Source organism: Sciurus carolinensis, chromosome 14 (assembly GCF_902686445.1).
Source record: "Sciurus carolinensis chromosome 14, mSciCar1.2, whole genome shotgun sequence".
In the NCBI taxonomy this organism is placed as follows: domain Eukaryota; kingdom Metazoa; phylum Chordata; class Mammalia; order Rodentia; family Sciuridae; genus Sciurus; species Sciurus carolinensis.
The window spans coordinates 62,315,248-62,335,724 of NC_062226.1; the positions used below are offsets into that span (position 1 = coordinate 62,315,248).

Here is a 20,477-nt window from a genome sequence, read left to right on the forward strand (position 1 = left end):
AACACTTGGAGACTAAATAATACACTATTAAATGAAAAACAGCAGAAGAAATCAGCAATGAAATAAAAAAATACTTAGAGGTAAGTGAGAATAGCAATACAATGTACAATATCTCTGGGACACTATGAAGGCAGTGCTAAGAGCAAAGTTCATTGCATTGAGCTCATTCATTAAAAGAATACAAAGTCACAAATTAAAATAACCTAACATTACATCTCAAATCCCTAGAAAAAGAACAGATCAACTCCAAATGCAGTAAAAGAAAGGAAATAATTAAAATAAGAACTGAAATCAATGAAATTGAAACAAAAGAAACAATCCAAAAAATTGACAAAACCAAAAGTTGGTTTTTGAAGAAAATCAATAAAATTGATAAACCCTTAGCAAGTTAACAAAGAGAAAGAGAGAAAAAACTCAAATTACTACAATTCACAATGTAAAAGGAAATATCATAATGCACACTACTGAAATACAGACAATAATCAAAAACTATTTTGAAAATTTATACTCTAATAAAATAGAAAAATTTGAAGACACTGACAGATTTCCAGAGACATACGACCTACCCAAATTGAATCAGGAGAACATACACAATTTTAAAAGATGAATTTCAAGCAATGAAATTGAAGATGGTATCAAAAGCCTACCAAGAAAGAAAAGCCCAGGACCAGATGGATTCTCAGCAAAGTTCTACAAGCCCTTCAAAAAAAAATTAACACCAATCTTCCTCAAATTATTCCATGAAACAGAAAAGGAGGGAACCCTTCCAAACTCATTCTATGAATGGTATCACCCTGATACCAAAACCAGACAAAGACATATCAAGAAGAAAGAAAATTTCAGACCAATATCCCTGATGAACATAGATGCAAAAATTCTTAATAAATTCTGGCAAATTATATACAAAAACATTAAAAAGATAGTGCACCATGATCAAGTGGGGTTCATTCCAGGGATGCAAGGTTGGTTCAACATATGGAAATCAATAAACATAATTCATCACATCAATAGACTTAAATATAAGAAATAAATGATTAGCTCAATAGATGCAGAAGAAGCATTTTAAATACAGGATTCATTCATGTTCAAATCACTAGAAAAACCAGGAATAGTAGGAACACACCTCAACATTGTAAAAGCTATATATGCTAAGCCCAAGGCTTAGAAATGGAGAAAAATTAAAAGCATTTCCTCAAAAACTGGAATAAGACAGGGATGCCCTCTTTCACCACCTCTATTCAACATAGTCCTTGAAACCCTAGCCAGAGCAATTAAAAGAAAGAAATTAAAGGGTTACAAATAGGAAAAGAAGAATTCACACTATCCCTGTTTGCTAATGACATGATCCTATATTTAGAAGACCCCAAAATTTCTGCCCTCAAACAAACTCATAAATTCAGCAAAGTAGCCAGATATAAAATCAATACCCATAAATCAATTGTGTTCCTATATATCAGTGATAAATCAACTGAAAGAGAAATTAGGAAAATGATTCCATTTGCAATAGCCTCAAAGAAAATAAAATATCTTGACATGATTCTTATAAAATTTCTTACACCTAAAAATGTGTGAACTTGAGTTGAAGTCTTTTCCCAGCATCCTGGCCCCTGATTCATTATAAACCTAAAATAATTTAATGCAATGTGATAAACAATGGAATGCCAAATAAATATGTATTGGGTGAATATTGATTGAAAGGTTTTTATCTTATTTATTGGTTCTTTTTGGTTTTACATGACAGTAGAATCCATTTTGAAAGGAAAGGAAAGGGAATAGTGCTGTTCCCTTCTTGGATCCTTCCTGGAATAAAGTCGAAGAATGGCTTGGTGAATAGCTGTGGCTTTATGTGAAAGAAAAGAAAATTTCATTTTGATAAAATTGTATGAGAATATATCTTATTCTAGTTAAGATCCCATTCTTTTGAATATCCTTGATGGTGGGATTCACTGTGATGTTTTCATATCTGTAAAAAGGAAAATTATCTTGAAAGGATTTTTAAAGATTTCAATATTAGGCCCACCAAATTCTCTTTTTGCTCATGCATTTCATAAAACTATCCCTTGTGATACTTTATCACATTTGTATTTTCAGATTCTAATGGTTCATAACTAATATAAAAGAATGGAAATCTTAATAAAATGATGAGGTAGCAATGTGTAGGGAAGGAAACACTGGGTTTCAAGCCTGGAAATCTGCCCTTGACTTTGGCTCCTCCGTTTCCTTGTTGAGTGAATCATCATCATTCCTTAACCTCTCACTTTGCTTCTCAATTCTTTTCTGAAAACCAGGACAATAGCATCCCTATATGTTGTAAAGTTTAAATTAAAGAACATGTTGGAAAGCAGTTGAAAAACTGCAAAACATTTTTAAAAAATAATATTGTGAAGGCTTTATGGTCAGTAAAAGTGTACATGTGGTCAAGCCCAGTAAGAACTTCCCTCCATACTAGGCCTTCCCAGCTTCACCTGCCACTGGCAACTTAGCAACTTAGAAAAGCCACACTTGGTCACTGAACTTCAGCCTTTCTAGCCACAACCTGAAAATGTGCCTTACCCAGAGAGAGGCATTATGGAATCTAGTGCTACACGACTCCAGCATTAGGTGTTAAACATGCATAAATCTTCATAATAAAAAGGGCAACTATAACATTGCTATTCATATATTACTATATTATGGAATGCTTTTTTATGTGCCAGGCAGTATGCACACAATTTACAGACATTATCTTAGCACAGTATATGACTGGAAATCTCATATTTCAGTTAAAAGATGCCACACGGAGCTGGACCGACATCCCAATAAAAAGGCCAAGACTAGGTTCTAGAGTCTGAAGACCCGGATTCAAATGTAGGCTTTTAGCGCTTAAACTAAGTGAACCTAAAATCTTGTTATCCATCAATTTATTTAAAAATGAAATTACTGTGTTTCCCTGTTTCATAAGATTGTTATGAAAAATTAATTTACCAACACACATAGAGCATATGCAGAGTGTCTGGCTCAATGTTACATGTTATTTTTTTGCCCCAGTCTCTTCATCCATTATTGAATTCTTTGAGAAAATTACGGAACCCTTCTAGATCTCAATTTACCTTACTTTAAAATGAGGATAATGATAGCTAATGTTGTCATACTATTGTGAATATTAAAATTAGATTATGTATAAGCTAAAAGCACTACAGCTATTTTAATTCATATTATCACTTAATTCTCTGTTTCACTTTATTATTCACATAAGTACCGCTATACTTCTAGGTTACACTCTGGAAGGAAATTCTGGAATAAATTAAAATTCCAAGAAAAGTGTGCATTTTATCACAAGAGCAGTTATCTCCCTGGGGTTGTCTATGCTTCACATCAGCAGCTTCCCCAGAGTCATCTAACTTGACAGTACAACGAGATGTGGATTAGTATCAGCAATTCTTAAGATGCACTGGGCTGCAAGACATCTGGGGCCCATCTCCTCTTCTGCTGATTCACTGGACAGTAAAGAACAGCACTCCCAGATGTTCACCCATGCAATACCCACTAGGCCTAAAAAGATTACAAGAGGGATCAATATGAGCTCCTTCCTCATGACAGTAATAAGAAGCTAGGGAGTAGAAAGACATCCTGTTGAAGTAGGTAAGCGTTATGGGAAGAACAAAAATAATTAAACTCTATTTGGCTTAAAGTTCTTAAAGTCTGGGCTCACTGACATATACTTGAATAGCTTTTCCTCCCCCTTTACTGTATATACATCAGACTTTTTCTAAGGAGATTCAAGACATTATGAAGTGCCATTTCTTGAAGACAAGTCAACATATTTAATCCATATTTAATCAATATAAATACTGACACCAAAGGAAATAGACAGTTTAGTAGTCTACATATAACTTCTTGAATTCTATAAACATTAAAACTAAGCCGTAATGGTATTTTGTCTTATAAGGACAGAACATGCTCAGACAATATCTTGAATGATGTTTTTATCTTTGGTTCTGGTTGAAATGAGGTACTATAAGAAGTCAATGCCTGTGGACTGAAGCAATGTGAATATGCACTGGCTACCACTTTACAAGACGTAAATCTCCTAGGCAAACATATCTGAAATCATATGCTGAGAGTCATTGGGAAATTATTGCAAAAAAATGTTTAGTATACCCAATTTTAAAGACTTAACATTCATAATTTTTCAGGTTCTAATTATATATGCCATCAAGTCATAGTAATACATCCACATGAATAATGTATGTAACACCATTTAAGTGCAAAACATTTTATCAAGGTTAGTTTTTATGCTTCTTAACCCTACCCTAAGATAAGGTAAATTACTGTTATTTACCTATGGTCCAGTGATCCACACATCAGTCTTCTTTTAAGTCTCAACTTAAAGCATTCTTCCTCCTAAATTCTACTCATTTTCTTTCCTCCTATTAGAAATAAGCCCGTTTTTTCTGCATTTTCACTTACTAGTCTTACTGCCTCCATGAAAATATTTGTTAATGTCTATAGATAAAGATTCATTTATATATATGCTTAGTTTATAGATTAGGTTCCAAGAACTTAAGAGATGAATTCAATCCTGCTCATTTTCTGTGAGAGTGACATCTCCTACCCACCTTCCTTCCTTTAGAAGTTTGTAGTTAGTATTTAGTCGTTTCTTGAGCGATTAAAAAATGCTGTTGGTCACCTCATGTAGATTTTAACTATGCTGGTATTTACTTTTTCCACCCTTAGAGAAAAGTAAGATAATTGTTTTACACCCACATCCCTTATAAACACATCTGGTTATCTACTACCAGCCAGATTTATTTTATGCCTTTCTCTCAGCCGCACAGAACGTTCCCTCCTGCAGTTCTTGGGGTGATACTGTCTCTCCATGCTGTCTGTGGTAAGTGGCATGCAGTGTTTTTCCCTAGTGAGAAGGAAGTCAATAGGCTGTATTTTACTGTGACAGCTGGGCCATTTGACTTGAGCCTTATTACATTTGATGGTTACCTTTAGGGAATGTCTTTTTCAATTGTTTAGTTTTCAAGTCTCTTGTCAGTTCAAACTACAGAAAACAAAGGGGGAACCTTGAATTTACTAATGTGTACCCATAATACTGAAAGTACATTATGAAACCTGGGCCCAAGATGATATTTCAATCTAATAAAAGAGATATTTACTGAGTACCAATTAGGTACAAGGTATTATGTTAAACAGTATGAGAATGCTTTATAGTGAATAAACTCTAATAGTTCACTCATGGATAGTACACTTAGGAAATAATATATATGCATATAAAATAACAAAATTATATGAATTACTTAAACAAGAAATGTGAAAACTCTCCAGTTGGGGCACTCATTCCAGGTAGACAATTTGGCTGTATTTGTCAAGCCATGTACAGCAAGCACATGGTCTCTTTAGCAGTGTAGGAGAAAAACACTTTGAATTGTGAGATCTATTCAAAGCTGCCTATTCCAAGACAAGGAGGCAACAGGAACTCACACCACTCCCTGAACTGTGAGGATAATTGCCACTGACCTGGAACTCAGTTCCAGGTCTGTTTCAATATAAACCTCCTGATATCTGGGAAAACTCACCCGTTGGAAGATACTTAATTAAACAAGACACCGAAAAAGAGCAGTCAAAAATACAGTAAGAAAAAAAGGGCAGAATGAAAGAAACAAGAAATATAAAAGGTGGATTCATAACAACATTCAGAAAAATATTGTCAGGGAGAACATAAACAACATGACCAAATATTTCTCCATGAATTTTAAAAACAATATGAAGCTATCAAATCTATGAAGCAGGAGTCCAAAGCACTAATAAAAGAACTTAGGAATGAGACAATTAGACAGCAGGAACACACAAAATATGAGTTGTCAGAGCTCAGTAAAAGCAGTGGGAGAAAAATGAAGCCATCACATTTATAAGACCAAATAGAGAGGAATACAAGAGTGAACAGACACTTCCATAAACAAATTAAGGAACAAAGATAAAATTTAAAGGATGAAAAGGATTAGTGAGAAAATAAAATAAGATATAACAATGCATACTTTTTGAATTCTTGGAGAAAAAGAAAAAAAAAAGTAAAACAAACGTTTAAAGGGCAGATCCATATTGACAATAGTGCAGGAAGAAAAAGGGCTCTAGCTATTATTCCGCTGGGCACAGGAGAGGGGCCAAAGCTTGTCACATTTCCTTGTTATTCCTCCTCCACGTAGCTGATGCTACAGTCCACCACATGGGTCACCACTCACCCCAATGTCTATGGAAATAATAAATTCTCTCAAGCACAACTCATAAACAAAGTAAAAGAACAGACTATTTGCTTCAGGGAAATATGTAGAGGCTATTTCTTGTCACAAAAGGGTAGATGTTTATCTTTCTGAACTAATAAACTGACATGGTCTGAACAAACCATTTATCATTATAATGACAAAGGAATCCTCACATGATGCAGTTACCATTCTGGATGGGTGAGAAAGGAGAAAAACATGAAAAGTCCAAAAGAATATGTATAGAGATGTAGCTCTTCATCATGCTAGTATCTCCTTATCCTCTGTTATGAAAGGTAAAAGTTCGCTTCTTTATTTCTTAGAAATGAATGCTTATCACTGGCAGAAACTCAAGGACAGTCCTTTACAAGGACCTATATTTTGCTTCAGCAACAGAATAAGCCAGGAGAGTCATACACTAAAAGCAAAATTCCAAAAGATGTTCAAATGGGTAGATTGCAAAACTGCATATCTAAGTAGACATATGGAGTTGTTTGAAGCTAAGAACTGAAGAGTAAGAGAAAAAAAGTAAACAGTTAAAGACTTGAATGACCAAGTCTTTAAGAAAGATCCGATAAAAAAGGAGCCATAGGTGAAGGCTGATTTCGTAGGAAAAAAATAAGAGTTATGGAGCTCGTTACCACATTTAAAAACTTGAACATCATTATCAATCTGGCAAAGTTTGTAGCAACTATAAGGAAAGTCAAGGGCATTCCAATACTCAATTTTCCTGTCTTTAATTTACCATCTCCAAAATTTCTTTTAGAGAAATTCTTGGAAGAACATTCTTCTTGAGAATATTCTGAAAGGATTCATATATAATTAAGTAAAATGGAAAAACACATAAGAAGAAAGGTGGAGAAATAATATGCTTCATAAAAAACAACAACCCAAGGAAAACCATGACACCAGGGTGCTCTCAGAAGTGCATAGTCTGTCAATATTTCAGTATAAAAGGCAAATTCATGACAAGAAATGAAGCATATCTACTCTGTCAACTAAAGCTAAGAAATACAGATTTAATAGACACTAAACTCCTTAGAGTTCCAGCTATCGTAAAGAAAATGGCCATTGGGATACTTTTTTTTTTTACAAGAAAACAATTATTTTTCTTTTCTTAGAGTTATAAGTGGGCAAAGTTATTTTACATAATTAATCTATAATGTCATGAAAGATAATTCACTATTAAGTTTAATATGAAACCTGAAGGCTCTCTGTATTCATTTTATTATTCAAATGTTATTAATTCATATAAGGTGTGTAGATCACACACCTTTGAAGGTGAAACTATATGTACCAAAATTTGTACTACTTTAACATAAAGATAATATTAAGACCAACAGAACTTTATTTCTATTATATAAGGAAAAAAGAACAAATGATTAACTCAGCTCTGTCTTTAATTACCAGTCTACATAACTAATTGTAATTATTCTTTTGTGTATTGTGTAGTTCATTATTTTAAAATAGCCAACAAATTGTCTTTTGAATGGAATGATGAGGGAGTGGAAGAAGTGCTAGTTGGCCGTATTGGGTTATAAGAAAGTAATAAAGTAATTGTGCTTTACAAAACTATAATTCTGATAAATATTTCTGAAATAAATATGTAGAAAAGTATTGCTTAAGTCTGGAAAAATGGACCAAGAATAGTCAAAAAAGATGTTTTTGGACTTCAATAATTTTAGGAAAGAAGGAAGGGAAAGAAGATTATTTGGGCATTCAGACAAAAAGATCTAGTCACTTATATTAGAAAATGAATTTGCTGGGCCTCAGAATTCTCCACAGCAATGTTCAATGTCAGAAATTAGTGGAGTAACACAAATGCTTCTTAAAAGAAGATGCTGTCCCAAGTGATCATACTTTGCTGCCTCAGCCCAGAGCTCCTGAGTTCAGAGTTGGAAACAAAAGTTTAGTCAAGTACATGTATTAGTTTCCTGTGATTGTTACAACAAAATTTTCACAACTTCGTGGATTTTAAACAACTGAAGTTTATCTGTCATAATTCTGATTGCCAGTGTCCAAAATCAAAATGACAAAAGGATCAAGTTCCCTCTGGAGGTTTTCAGGGAGAATTTGTTCCTTTCCTCTTACAGTTTCTGGTGACTGTCGGTATTCTTTGACTGTAGTTGCATCACTCCAATCTCTGTTTCTGTGATCATGCTGCATTTTTTCTGTATATAATTTCTCTTTGCATTTCTCTTATTGTATATAGAGTCTGACCAGATAATCCATCACAATCAACCCAGCTCAAGATTCCTAGCAAATCTCCCCTTTCCTATGTAAAGCAGCACAGATGGATTCCACATAGATTAAGTTATAAATTAAGCAAAGGAATTTTAAGAGATTTTTCTCAATGTACTTCAAACAAACCTCAAAACTAGCATGAAATAGATAATATTCCAGAAACATATAGTTTACCAAAAAAGAAAATATAAATCGATTTCCAAAACAGAAATAGAGAAAGGTGACAAAGAATATCCTTTCCACTCCCAACCTCCAAGTGATAAAGTGCCTGAACTAGAAAATCTTGCAGGAAAATTCCACCATACATTAATTTCAGTGGTATTTAAACTGCCCCAGAGTACAGAGAAAGAAGAAATGCTTCCAGATTTTTTCTGGGAAGCAAGCATACTAGTGATTCCCCAAATCAACAAAGATAGCATAAAAAGGAAACTACTACCAGCCATGTTTCAGAGTTTCATGAGAATGCACTGATAAGTCAATATTATGATCTGTGGAAATAAAGAGACTTCATATATTTAAACAACTCTGAATTAGAATATACAATAGAAGGAAAATCTCTTATTTGAAATGAAAGGGGATAAAATGTCTGAAAGGAAATGTGCGAAATCATTACAAAAAAGAATATAAAATGCTACACAGGCATACAAAAGAAGATATAAACAAAAGAAAAAGGATTCATGTCCTTAGATGACTTGGTGTCATAAAGATGTCAGTTTTCCCTGAATTAACCTACAATGTCAATACATGTCTAAGAATGATGTCAGTAACATTTTGTCAGAATAACCAAACTGAGTAAAAAATCCATGTGGAAAAACAAACAAGCAAAAGCATCCAAAAAATGTCTAGAAGAGAAGTAAAAAGAGAGGAACCAGTCTTCAAGTATCATGTTTAGTAATTAAAATAGTTTGATGTGAGCACATCAACCAATAGGCAGATCATGAAACAGAATATAGCATCCAGGAATGAAAATTAATATATATGGTACTTTAGAAAAAGTCATAGTAGTGGGGTATTTAGTAAGTAGCATTGAGACAACTGGGCAGCCTCTGAGGAGAAAAGAAAATCTGATTCTATTCCTGACATCTGAAAACAGAATAAATTCTAAATGTATTAAAATATTAAGTGTTTAAAAAGATCAAAATAAGATGAGAAACTACAGAAGGTTAAAGGTCCTTCTAATTAGGATATGAAACCCAGAATTTATAAAAGGATAGATTGATAAATTCAGTTACATGTTTTTAAAAATGGTAAAAAGTAAGGCAAACAATATGAAAAGATAAATATCAAATTGAGAGAAATATATATGAACTTATATCACAGTCAGAAGATTAACTCCCGAATGTGACAGAGTTTCTAGAAGTGAATAAGAAAAAGATATTCAAATGGAAATATAGGAAAAAGAAATGGTTCACAAAAGGGAAATACGAATTATCCTTAAATATGCATTGAGAAATTCACACATAATAAAAAAAAGTTAAATTATTTTCACCAATTGGATTGGGAGAGATCAAAGTTCAACAATCCACCAATTTGGAGAACAGAGTAGGGCAAATGGGTCTTTGCATACTTGTTGGGGAGCGTGTACATTGTTACTACTCTGTGCAAGACAACTTGGTAATGTCCATCAAGTTTTTAAATTTGATACTCTTATAGAAATATAGTCTAAGATATATTCATATGTTTGTGATATGATGTGTACAAGCTATTTATTGTGGCACTATTTGTAATAGCAAGAGTAGGAACAACCTAAATGTACACTAATATCCACCAATACAAGGCACAGTTAGATATAGCACAGCATGTTCACAAAATGGAATATTATGAGCCATATACATGTATGAAGAAATTCTTTACACACCGATTGAGAGGAAATGGAATGGACTCTAAAATTATGGGAGGAGAGAACACAGGTACATGCCAATATCTCTGAAAAGAGAAGCAAAAATCATTAACAGTGGTTGCTAGAGAAGGGGAACTGAGTGGTTGTGAAAATGTGAAAGACATTTTAATACATACCATTTTATAATTTTTAACTTTTTACATTTATTAGTACATAGGAAGTCACAAGACCTTGAGTATCGTAAGTGCCAAAGTAAACGATAGTGATAATAAGTAGTAAGAGAAAGGAATACAATAGAGAATAAAATGAGGTAAAATTAGTATTCACTTTTCTTCTTCTTCCCTCTCCCCAAATACATACAGTCCTCTTCCAATTATAGTTGTGCTTGCTTTCATGGACCTGTACTGTTATCCTCAGACAGTTTTGTTTCATATTTGTCAAGAGGCATCAACAAGTTAAATAATTTTCCAATCAAAATTGTATTAGTTCACCTACGTGCAGTGTAAGACATGGGTTCCATAGGAGTCATTGTTGAATTTTGGAGGAATATCACAAAAAAGCATAAGATCATTTAAGGTCATCATAAGTGAACAATCATCTTTTGGAACAAACTTTAAGTAAATAGAGACTAAAATGAAAACTTGCCTGTTATTTGGGAATTGTGTTTTGGGTTATTTTCATGGTATTTATTTGTAGAATTAAAGATACCTTCTCCTGAAGAACCAAATAAACAAAATTAGAAGACATTAACAAATTTATAGACCTATAAATTTATAGACCTATAGATACCCAAATTGAACCAGGAAAATAAAGAAAACCTAAACAGAACAATATCAAGTAATGACATCAAAACAGCAATTAAAAGCCTTGCAATAAAGAAAAGTCCAGGAACAGATGGATTCTCAGCTGAGTTCTACCAGACTTTTACATCAGTCTTTCTCAAATTTTTCCATGAAGTTGAAAGGAAGGAAACACTGAAATACATTCTATGAGGCCAGTATAACCTTGATACCAAAATCAGACAAAGACATATCAAGGAAAGAAAACTTCAGAACAATATCCCTAATGAACATAGATGCAAAGATTTTTAATAAAATATTAACCAAACAAATTCAAAAACACATGAAGAAGATAATACACCACAATCAAGTGGATTTCATCCAGGGATGGAAGGTTGTTTTAACATATGCAAATTAATAAAAGTATTTTGCCACATAAATAGAATTAAGTACAACAATCATGATCATCTCAATAGATGCTGTGGAAAAGGCCTTAGATAAAATTCAGCACCCATTCATGATTAAAATGCTGGAAAAACTAGGAACAGAAGGAACTTACCTCAACATTGTAAAGGCTATATATGAAAACCCAAAGCTGACATCATAGTGAATGAAGAAAAAGTGAAAACATTTTCTTTAAAAATCAGGAACAAGACAAGAATATTCACTCTTATTCTTGAAACTGTAGCCAAAGCAATTAGGCAAGAGAAGGAAATCAAAGGGGTACAAATAGGAAAAGAAGTAAAATTATGATGAGAGAACCTAGCTGTATTACAAATGTATGAAACAAACTCATTGCTGATCTAAGTAAACTTTCAAGATGAATGGAGTCTGTAAGAAGAAAAGATAAAGGAATTGCATATAAGCAGTATACTCTAGTTAATAAATTTGTTTCTCATGGGATTAGCAAAAAAAAAAAAAAAAAGTCAAATTATCTCTGCTGATGACATGATCCTATGTCTTGAAGACCCAAAAAATTGCACCAGAAGACTTTTTAGAGCTGATAAATGAATTCAGCAAAGTCACAGGATTCAAGCATTCATAAATGAATAGTTTTCCTATACTCAACAATTTCTTGAGAAAGAAATCAGGAAAAATATCCCATTCACAATAATCTCATAAAAATAAAATACTTGGGAATGACTCTAACAAAGGAAGATCTCTACAATGAAATTATAGAACACCGAAGAAAGAAATTGAAGATGAATTTAGAAGATAGAAAGACCTCCCATGTTCTTAAATAGGTAGAATTAATATTGTCAACAGTTATATTACCAAAGCATTATGCAGATTCAATGCAAACCCCATCAAATACCAATCATGTTCTTCACAGAACTAGGAAAATATAGTCCTAAAATTCATTTGGAAGAATAAGATATGCAGAATAGCAAAGCAATCCTGAGCAAGAAGAGTGATGCAGGAAGCATTATAATATCTGATCTCAAATTATATTACAGAGCTATAATAGCAAAACCACATGATATTGGCATCAAAATAGACATGAAGACAAATGGGATGGAATAAAATACACAGAGACAAATCCATTTAGTTACAGTCATCTGATACTTAACAATGGTGCCAAAAATATATGTCAGAGAAAAGATCACCTTTTTAACAAATGGTGCTGGAAAAACTGGATATCCATGTGTAGAAGAATGAAACTAGATCCCCATCTCTCACCCAGAACAAAAGTCAAATGAAAGTGAACCAAAGACTTAAGAATTAGACCAGAAACTTTAGAGTCACTAGAAAAAAAACATAAGGTCAACAGTCTAACATATTGGTGCAGGCACTGACTTCCTGACTAAGACCTGAATAAAACTCAAGAAATAAAAATCAAGAATCAGTAAGGGGGATGGCATCAAATTTTAAAACTTCTGCACAGCAAAGGAAATGATTAAGAGTGTGGAGAAAGAGCCTACAGATTGGGAGAAATATTTTGCCAGCTATTCCACCAACACAGGATTAATATGCAGAATATATAAAGAATGCAAAAAGATTAACACACACACACACAAAAAAAAAAATCAATAAACTGGCAAAAGAACTAAATAGATGCTTCTCAAATAAAGAAAACAAAAATGGCCAACAAATATATGAAAAATGTTCAATATCTATTACAATAAGGGCAATGCAAACCAAAACTATAGTAAGATTTCATCTCATCTCACTCTAGTCAGAATGGCAATTATCAAGACTACAAATAACAATAAATACTGGCAAAGATGTGGGGAAAAGGTATACTGATACATTGCTGATGGGACTGAAAATTAGTATAACCATTCTGGAAAGCATTATGGAGACTCCTCAAAAAACTAGGAATGGAGCCACCATATGACCCAGTTATCCCACTCCTTGATATTTATCCAAAAGAACTAAAATTGGCATACTATAGCAATACAGCCACTTCAATGTTTATATCAGCATAATTCACAGTAACCAAATTATGGAATCAGCACTGATGCCCATCAATAGGTGGATGGATTAAGAAAATATGGCATATATACACAATGGAGTTTTACTCAGCCATAAAGAAGAATGAAATTATGGCATTTGCTAGTAAAGGGTTGGAACTAAAGACTATCATGCTAAGTCAAATCAGCGAGACTCAGAAAATATAAGGTCAAATGTTTTCTCTCACATGTGGAAACTAGAGCAAAGCAAGGGTAAAAGGCGGGGGGTGTCAAATATCATAGGCGATCCGTGAGTAGAAGGAAATTAGAGGGAGGGAGGGAAGATGAGAAAGGGGAGGAAATTGGAATTTGACAAAATTATGCTACATATATAAATATAAATATGCTACATGTATATATGTATCACAGTGAATTCCACCTTTATGTGTATCTATAAGACACTGATTAAAAATAAAAAAATATGTAAATGAGTGAAAGGGTAGTGGAAGAGTAGAGGTAGGGGAACAGGGAAGCGGGGAGGGGAGGAAAGGTGGGAGCACTGGGGATTGAAATGGAGTAAATTAAATTTCATGCATGAGCCAGGAGCAGTGGCACACACCTGTCTTCCCAGCGGCTCGGGAGGCCGAGGCAGGAAGATCGCCAAGCCAGCCTCACCAAAAGCGAAGCTCTAAGCAGCTCAGTGAGACCCTGCCTCTAAATAAAATACAAAATAGGACTGAGAAAGTGACTCAGTAGTTGAGTGTCCCTGAGTTCAATCCCTGGTACCAAAAAAAAAAAAAATGCATGTATGATTTTGTCAAAATCAACCCAACTATCATGCATGAGTATAATTCACGAATCACGAATACAAAAAAAATAAAAAGATGTCCTCTCTGGTATTCTCAACTATAATAAGTACTGTACAGAAGTCAAGCTTCTAGATAAAATATGAATAAAATTATGTCAAATAGCATGCTATCCACAAAGACACATGAGCCCACATATTGTGATGAGAAGATATTGAAATTTTTATTTCTATTATTTTTACCATATTCTTATATAAGGTAGTATATGAATAAATAATTTATAAGTAACAAATATGCATGAATGATTAGTGTGTGCTCAATCTTTTTTCTTCTCTAAGGATGTGTAATAAAAATGTTTGCCAAGTGATTGCCAAATGATATTTTTGTCCCACATAAATAAGAATAAGCTGAATGCATTGTAGAACGTTGTATCAGACAGTAAGAAGCAGCAGCCATGAAATAATAATTTCAAAGTGAAATACTATTGAATTCATTTGGTATGGCACCACAGTGGTATTAGAAGGGAGATTCCTAGTAACAGGACTTTCAAGTCAGAAAGAGACTACCTAGTTCAAATCTCATTTTAGACAGGAGACCAATAAGAGCCAGAGAAGATAAGTAATACTTTCTATGTTATATGGCTGCCTCGTAGTCATAGAACCAGGTATGCTGCCCAAATGTCTTTCTAATATACAACAAATGAAGATAGATACACACACACACACACACACACACACACACAAACACCCATATATATATATACTTAGATACATAGAGTAAAATATATAGAGATATGAATATCTGTCCACATATGTATATCAAAACAGAGAGGGTCTTTGACCAAATGTCTTTCTAATATACAACAAATGAAGATAGATACACGCACATATATACATATATACTTTGATATGCAGAGTAAAATATATAGAGATATGAATATCTGTCCATGTATGTATATCAAAACAGAGAGGGTCTTTGAAAGTAAGCAGCAGGTCAACCCAGAATTCTAATTTTACCTATTTATCATGTCTTTATTTTTGCCTTTTTCAGTTTCCAAAAATCACTTCCATTTTAAAAAATAAAGTAACATTTTTTTAAAGCTAACCGAAAGGGGAAAGGTTTAAACCTAGAGTCCTGTTTTTTACCAATCTCCTCCAACAGAGACAACCTTTGAATTCTAAATACCTTTCTTACCAGTAATTCTCTGGGAACAAACCAGCACAAGAAATATACTTTCAATTATACCCAAAGGAAATCAAAGGTGAAATGAATTAGGAGTGCATGATAAAGGAATTGACTTATAAAGATGCAATCTGAATTAAAAGGTCATTCTTAAGGGATAAGAATGTAAACATGCAAAAACAAAGTTTATGTTAACTCCTCAAAACTATTAACCTGATTTTGCATGGAATTTTCTCTGAGACTTGCGAAGAGAAAACAATACCATGAATATGACAAATTGAGAGCATGTCTTTAAGAAACAAGGTAAAGAGAAATTGAAAGTATTTATCCAGGCAATTCAAATCCATTTCCAAATACTTGATCATGTTTGTGTACTGCTTTCACAACATACACAGGTGGAGTTTGAGAGATCTGGCTCTTTATCTGCAGACATTGGTTTCAATTATGGTTGTCCCTTAACCAGTTGCGCCATTTACTGAGAAAACTGTCATGTTGCATCAGGAAATCACATAATGCAAATAAGTGCTTAGCAAAGTACCTAGCATACAGTTAATATATAAAACTTAACCCTTCAAGGCACATGTCCCTGAACATGCCCAGGGCTTCACAGTTTGTGTTAGACAGTAAACCGAGAGATCCATACTCCTCTAAGGAGGTCGAAAGTTGAGATGCCTAGTAAAAAGAGTATTGACTGTAGTCCCTGCAACTCGGTAGGCTAGGGCAGGATTGCAAATTTAAGGCCAGCCTCAGCAGCTTGGTTAGAAGCAGTCTCAAAGTTAATAATAAAAAGAACAGGGCATGCAGTTCAGTGCTAAAGCACTCCTGGCTTCAATCCCCAGTACCACTAAAGTGGGGTGGGTGGGGGGAAAAAAGCGGCTAAGTAGAAATTTCTAAAGTAATAAGAGGTAGGGGCCTCCCGCATAGCAAGGTTGCTCAGGCTGAAAACCACCAAGCAGTTCCGCCTCTTTTGTCCCCTTGCGACACAGGTGAGAACTACATTTCCCAGCTGCCCTGAAGATTTTTTCCGGCGCTCTGCGCTCTGCTTTCCGGCCGCATCTTTTACGTCAGTTCGAACCGAAGTTTTGTCACCGCTGGGCCAAGTTCTAGAACATGGGTTCTTCGTTGTCCCGAACTCTGGAGCCTATGAAGGTCGTCGAGCCTCCTGTGGCCGCTTCCCCCGCACCCCCAGATGCACCCGAAGCGCCGACATCCCCTGCACAAGAGCCCTTGTTTAATAACTGCTTGAGTTGCCGGGTGCTCTCCGGGTCGGGGTTGATAGGGGCCGGCCTTTATGTCTACTGGGTGGCGCGGAAGCCCATGAAGCTGGGATACGCCCCGGGTCCAGGCACTATTACCCAGATGGTCATCGGCATCAGTGAGAGCCGGGACGCTGCCTCTTGGGCTGGGGTGGTGGGGTGAGGAGGTAAACCCAACAGCCCAGTGGGCTGAGGGGCGGGGCGCTCTGCCCCGACACGTGCGGGGGCGTCCCAGCTGAAGCTCAGGGCAGGAGAGAGGAAGTTGTTGAGAAGCCTTAAAGGAAAGAAAAGGGAAAACGATACTTTGTGAGAACTCTTATTGTCAGTTTTTAAAATCCTTACAATATCGATTAGAGATATTACTCTGTTCCCATTTTATTGCCCGTAAACTGAAACTAAGAGAAGTAGATTAGACAGAAAGTGACAGAGCTGACTTTCGATCTCAGGTTCATCTGGCCTCCAAATCTTTTCTTTTTCTCCAGATCTTGGAGAATGTTAGAGTGAGAGTACTTGATATTAGTTTAAGAAATTGAACTTCGAAGCCTGATTTTAGTTGCATGTTCAAGTTGATGCACCAATGGGTGATAGAGTCCACAACCCTTGGTAGCAATAGTGATTGCCAAAATGTCTTACAGTCATGCGTTCCTTTATCTTTACAAACTGGTATTTTTCTGAGTGAATAAAGTTTTAGGTTTTCAGATTTCTTACTTTGTCAATCAGATTGTCTAAATCATTTACCTTTGTTAAAACTACTTGTTTGGGAGGTAATAGGAACCTACCTTTCTTTATCAATTTTTTTGTTTGTTCCTTTTTTGAGCTTCACTGTCCTATTAGAAATATGTAATGGTAATACTTCTTCCAGTAATGTTGGACGGTTAAATAAGATAGCATATGGAGCACTTGGTAAACTAAATGTGACATAAAAGTAAGATGCTTTGTTTCTTCCCCGCTCCAGGCATTGCTTGTTGGGGTATAGTTATCTTGACAGACCCTAAAGGAAAGGCCTACCGGGTTGTTTGAATGTACCAGCAGTGAACTTGTCATCTCCTACTCCTGGACTCATGACACAGGAAGCATGGAACTTACGGTTGTTCTGAACAGACATGTGGACCTGGATTGTCTTCACTATTGTGGATACCACAAGACTGAGAAAACAATGGTTGTCATACTTTGGCTGTGAATGTGACTTTCTCATCAGGTTACAGAGGGATCAATAAATCCCTCAGAGAAGAAAATGGTTCTGTGTCTTATCTGGGGAGGGAGGGTATAATTTAATTCATCACTTTCTGAGTGCGTCATTGCTAATCTGACTTTTTTATTGATAAGCGTTAAATAATCCAAGTGATTTGCTCAGGGTTATTCAGCAAATCAGTGATGGGGCTGGTATTTGTTCTTGTCTGGTTTTCTTGTTCTAGTCTTTCAGAACTAGGATGGTACCAGGAGTCAAGAATTACCTTGATGAAATAATCATAAATATCAATATACAATAAAAGACTTGAGTGCCATAACATTTAAGAAAAATTCAAAACCTCCAGTAAAGAGAAAATCCTTTAATTCCTTTTCACAAGCATTAGAAATATTTGCAATGGAATTGAGGTGTTTTTGAGGTAGGAACTCAAAATTAGTTCATTCCTAAGAGAATGCTTTGCTTGCGCCCATTAGATTTTTTTTCTGTTTTGTTTTGTGTTATTCGTCCCTGCCCCACCCCCAACCCCCAGTACTGTGGCTTCTTGGTAAAAGTATGTAACTATTTTTTTCAAAGCAGAAAGATATTCTCAAATTCAGCTGCTACTCATAGTGTATATGTTTGGAATGATCTGTTAAGCAAGTAGTACTTTTAAGACTTTTACTTAGCTTAATGTAGAAGTACCTAAGTCTTATTAATATTAAGCCTCATGATGACATCAAGACTCATAGTATGTACATCATGATCATTGTATGAGTGGTACTATGTATGTCTAAGCAATTGAAATGAAAGAAATTTCCAACAACCTAAAGTAGGCAACACGGTATTCTTTATGTGAAATATATAATATATAATATACAGTTATAAGATGGTGATGAATATAGAAATTTTAAGTTGGAAAGGATTTAGAAACCACCCAACACAGGTGATACATGGTCATTCATCCCCTAAAATACCTATAAAAGCAAGTTGCCCCTACTTTAGAATGCTAGTCATTCTATTGATGGACAGCTGTACTTAGATTAAGCCAAAAACACATAAGCCTAATTCAGTGGTCTTGACTTGACCTACTGTAGAAATAGCATAAATCTTAAATCTTACATGGGTATAACTTGGAGATTTGCAGTTTTGGGTCTAGATCACTACAATAAAGTGTGTCAGGTTTTTTGTTTCCCGGTGCATATAAAGTGTCTTTACACTACATTGTAGTAAGTTCAATGGTAAGCATAACAGCATGTCTGGAAAACAGTGTATTGAAAAGGTCATTGCTAAAAAATGCTTATGTTCTTCTGAGCCTTCTGCAAGTTGTAATCTTTTTGCTTGTGTAGAATCTTGCTTTAGTGTTAATAGCTGCTGACTGATCATTGTGGTAATTGCTAAAGGCAATTTTCTTAAAATAAGACTTGTCTTTAGTGTGCAGTGTTGTTTAGTATCATCTTAAGAGTAGAAATTCTTCAGAATTGGAGTCAGTCCTCAAGTCCTGCTGCTGTTTTATCAACTGAGTTTATGTGATACTCTGATTCCCTTATTGTCATTTAACAATGTTCATAGCATCCTTACCAGTATATTCCACCTCAGGGAGACATTTTATTTGCTCGTCCATGAGAAGCAGCCCCATAAGTTTTATTATGATATTGCAGTAATTCAATCACATCTACAGGTTCTACTACTAATACTAGTTCTTACTGTTTTCCATACAGCCATAATTAATTCCTCCACTGAAATCTTGAACCTCTCAAAGTCATCCATGAGGGTAGAGATGGACTTCTTCCAAATGCCAGTTAATTTTGATATATTAACCTTCTATGAATCACAGAATTCTTAATGGCATTGAGGAATGGTGAATTTTTTCAAGAAGATTTTCAACTTTCATTGCCTAAATCCATCAAAGGAATCATTGTCTTCAACATATGTAACCTTATGAAATGAAACTCTTAAGTAAACCTTGACTTGACAGTCAAAATTATTCCTTGATGTGTGGCCTGCAGAAAGAAAGTTGTGTTAGAAGATGAATCTTCTCCATTAGAGCTCTTGGATTACCAATCATAATGTCAATGAGTGCCAATATTTTGAAAGCAATCTTCATGAGCAGCAGATCTTGACAGTGGACTTTAAAATATTAAGTAAACCATGTTGTAAGCATACCTAGTATCCAGGTAACATTTCATTTATAAAGTGCAATAGATTTAGTATAATTTTTATGGCCCTGGGAGATTCAGAATAGTAAACAAGTGTTGGTTTCAACTTAAAGTTATCAACTGTATTAGCCCATCTCAAGAGAGTCAACCTGTACTTTGAAGCCAGGCATTGACTTTTTCTAGCTATGAAAGTCCCAGATACCATCTTTTTCTAATACAGGACTATTTTGTCTGCATTATAAATCTGTTGTTTAGTGTAGCCACCATCAATTATCTTAGCTAGATATCTGGATAACTTGCTGTAGCTTCTGCATTAGCATTTGTTTCTTCACTATGCATTTTGATGTTGCAAGATGGCGTCTTTTCTTAAACCTACGCCACTTGGCTAGTTTTAGAGTTTTCTTC

At 34.8% G+C, this 20,477-nt stretch overlaps 1 protein-coding gene across 1 annotated transcript; it reads left to right on the plus strand.

Moving 5' to 3' along the window:
* The first annotated feature begins 16,551 nt into the window (after positions 1-16,551).
* Dmac1 (distal membrane arm assembly component 1) lies at positions 16,552-19,399 on the plus strand. Its single transcript, XM_047525838.1, has 2 exons — positions 16,552-16,867; positions 17,704-19,399. Exons 1-2 carry the CDS (start codon positions 16,603-16,605, stop codon positions 17,766-17,768), a joined length of 330 nt encoding a protein of 109 aa, XP_047381794.1. The 5' UTR covers positions 16,552-16,602; the 3' UTR covers positions 17,769-19,399.
* Positions 19,400-20,477: the final 1,078 nt, after the last annotated feature.